General features: G+C 57.0%; 1 protein-coding gene across 1 annotated transcript in view; it reads right to left on the bottom strand.

Annotated features, from left to right (window-relative positions):
* The window catches only part of EMH_0005140 (PRP38 family domain-containing protein, putative), a gene marked incomplete at both ends in the record, with an annotated part of 1,741 nt that extends 1,585 nt beyond the window's left edge, over nucleotides 1–156 (bottom strand). The window contains one exon of the mRNA XM_013497065.1: nucleotides 3–156. Coding sequence (XP_013352519.1) covers nucleotides 3–156 — 154 coding nt within the window. The remainder of the gene's footprint in view (nucleotides 1–2) is intronic.
* Between the last annotated feature and the right edge of the window lie 1,207 nt (nucleotides 157–1,363).

Raw genomic sequence — 1,363 nt, 5'->3', positions numbered from 1 at the left:
TGCTGCTGCTGCAGCAAGAGGAGCCACAGCAACAGGAGCAACAGGAGCAACGGGAGCAGCAGCAGCAGCAGCAGCAGCAGCAGCAATCGGAGCGACTGCTGCTGCTGCTGCTGCTGCAACTGCTGCCGTTGCTGCAGGGCCCCCCCCGTAATACATAGGCGCTGCAGCAGCAGCAGCAGCAACACAACAGCAGCAGCAACACAGCAGCAGCAGCAACACAACAGCATCACCATCCTCCACTTGTTCCGCCCTCCAAAGTGTACAGACAGCAGCAGCAGCGCAGCAGCAGCAGCACAGCAGCAAAGCAGCAGCAGCAGCACAGCAGCAGCAGCACAGCAGCAGCAACATGGCACCAGAACAGCAGCAGCAGCATAGCAGCAGAACAGCAGCAGCAACGTAGCAGAAGCACAGCGGCAAAAGTGCAGCAGCACGATAGCAGCGCAGCAGCAACAAGACAGCGGAGCAGCAGCAGCAGCAACACGACAGCAGCAGCAGCAGCAGCAGCAGCAGCGGAGACCTTACCGACACCCGTGTGGGTAGCAGGGGTTATGGGGGCCCCCAGGGGGGCCCCCACATTTCCGTATGGGTACTGCATATTTATTTGGGTTCTATTCAGCTGCTATAGCTGCTGCTGCTGCTGCTGCTGTTGCTGCTGCTGCTGCTGCTGCTGCTGCTGCTGTGGCTGTCTTTGCTGCTGTTGCTGCAGTGGTCCCTGCGCATGCAAAGTGCTGCTGAACATACTACAGTGAGTCCTCGTTATACGCGCTATCATACAAGCAGAGCTGCTGCTGCTGCTGCTGCTGCTGCTGCTGCTGCTGCTGCTGCTGTTGCTGCTGCTGCTGCTGCCGGTGTCCAGCAGCAGCGCGGAGTCCAGCCGTTCTGTTGATTTGTTTTGAGTTGTTTAGTGAGGGAGTATTTTAATATTTTGCTGCTGCTGCTGCTGTTGCTGTTGCTGCTGTTGCTGCTGCTGCTGCTGCTGTTGCTGCTGCTGCTGCTGCTGCTGCTGCTGCTGCTGCGTGCAGCAGCAGCGCTAACGGGGTTGAAAGGAGAAAGAAAATCTATGAAAATAAAAAAAAGAAAAAGCAGAGACAGTGCAGCTGCTTTTATACTGCATGCAGTACCGAGTGTCCTCGCTGCCGATGCTGCTGCTGCTGCTGCTGCTGCTGCTGCTGCTGCTGCTGTTGCATGCGGCTGCTGCAGCAGGTCTCGAGGCGGCAGCGCTGCCAGCAGCAGCAGCAGCAGCAGCAGCAGCAGCATCGAAATTAGCAGCAGCAGCAGCAGCAGCAAGCGGATCTTTTAATAGAAACTGAAGAAGAGATAGCAGCAATAACAGCAGCAAACACAACTCCTTTCTTGCTGCTGC

Source organism: Eimeria mitis, genomic scaffold, assembly GCF_000499745.2.
Source record: "Eimeria mitis Houghton genomic scaffold, Emh_scaff245, whole genome shotgun sequence".
Taxonomy (NCBI): Eukaryota; Apicomplexa; class Conoidasida; order Eucoccidiorida; family Eimeriidae; genus Eimeria; species Eimeria mitis.
Note: the sequence above shows the minus strand (reverse complement) of the source record. Positions and strands in the feature narration are given on the sequence as shown.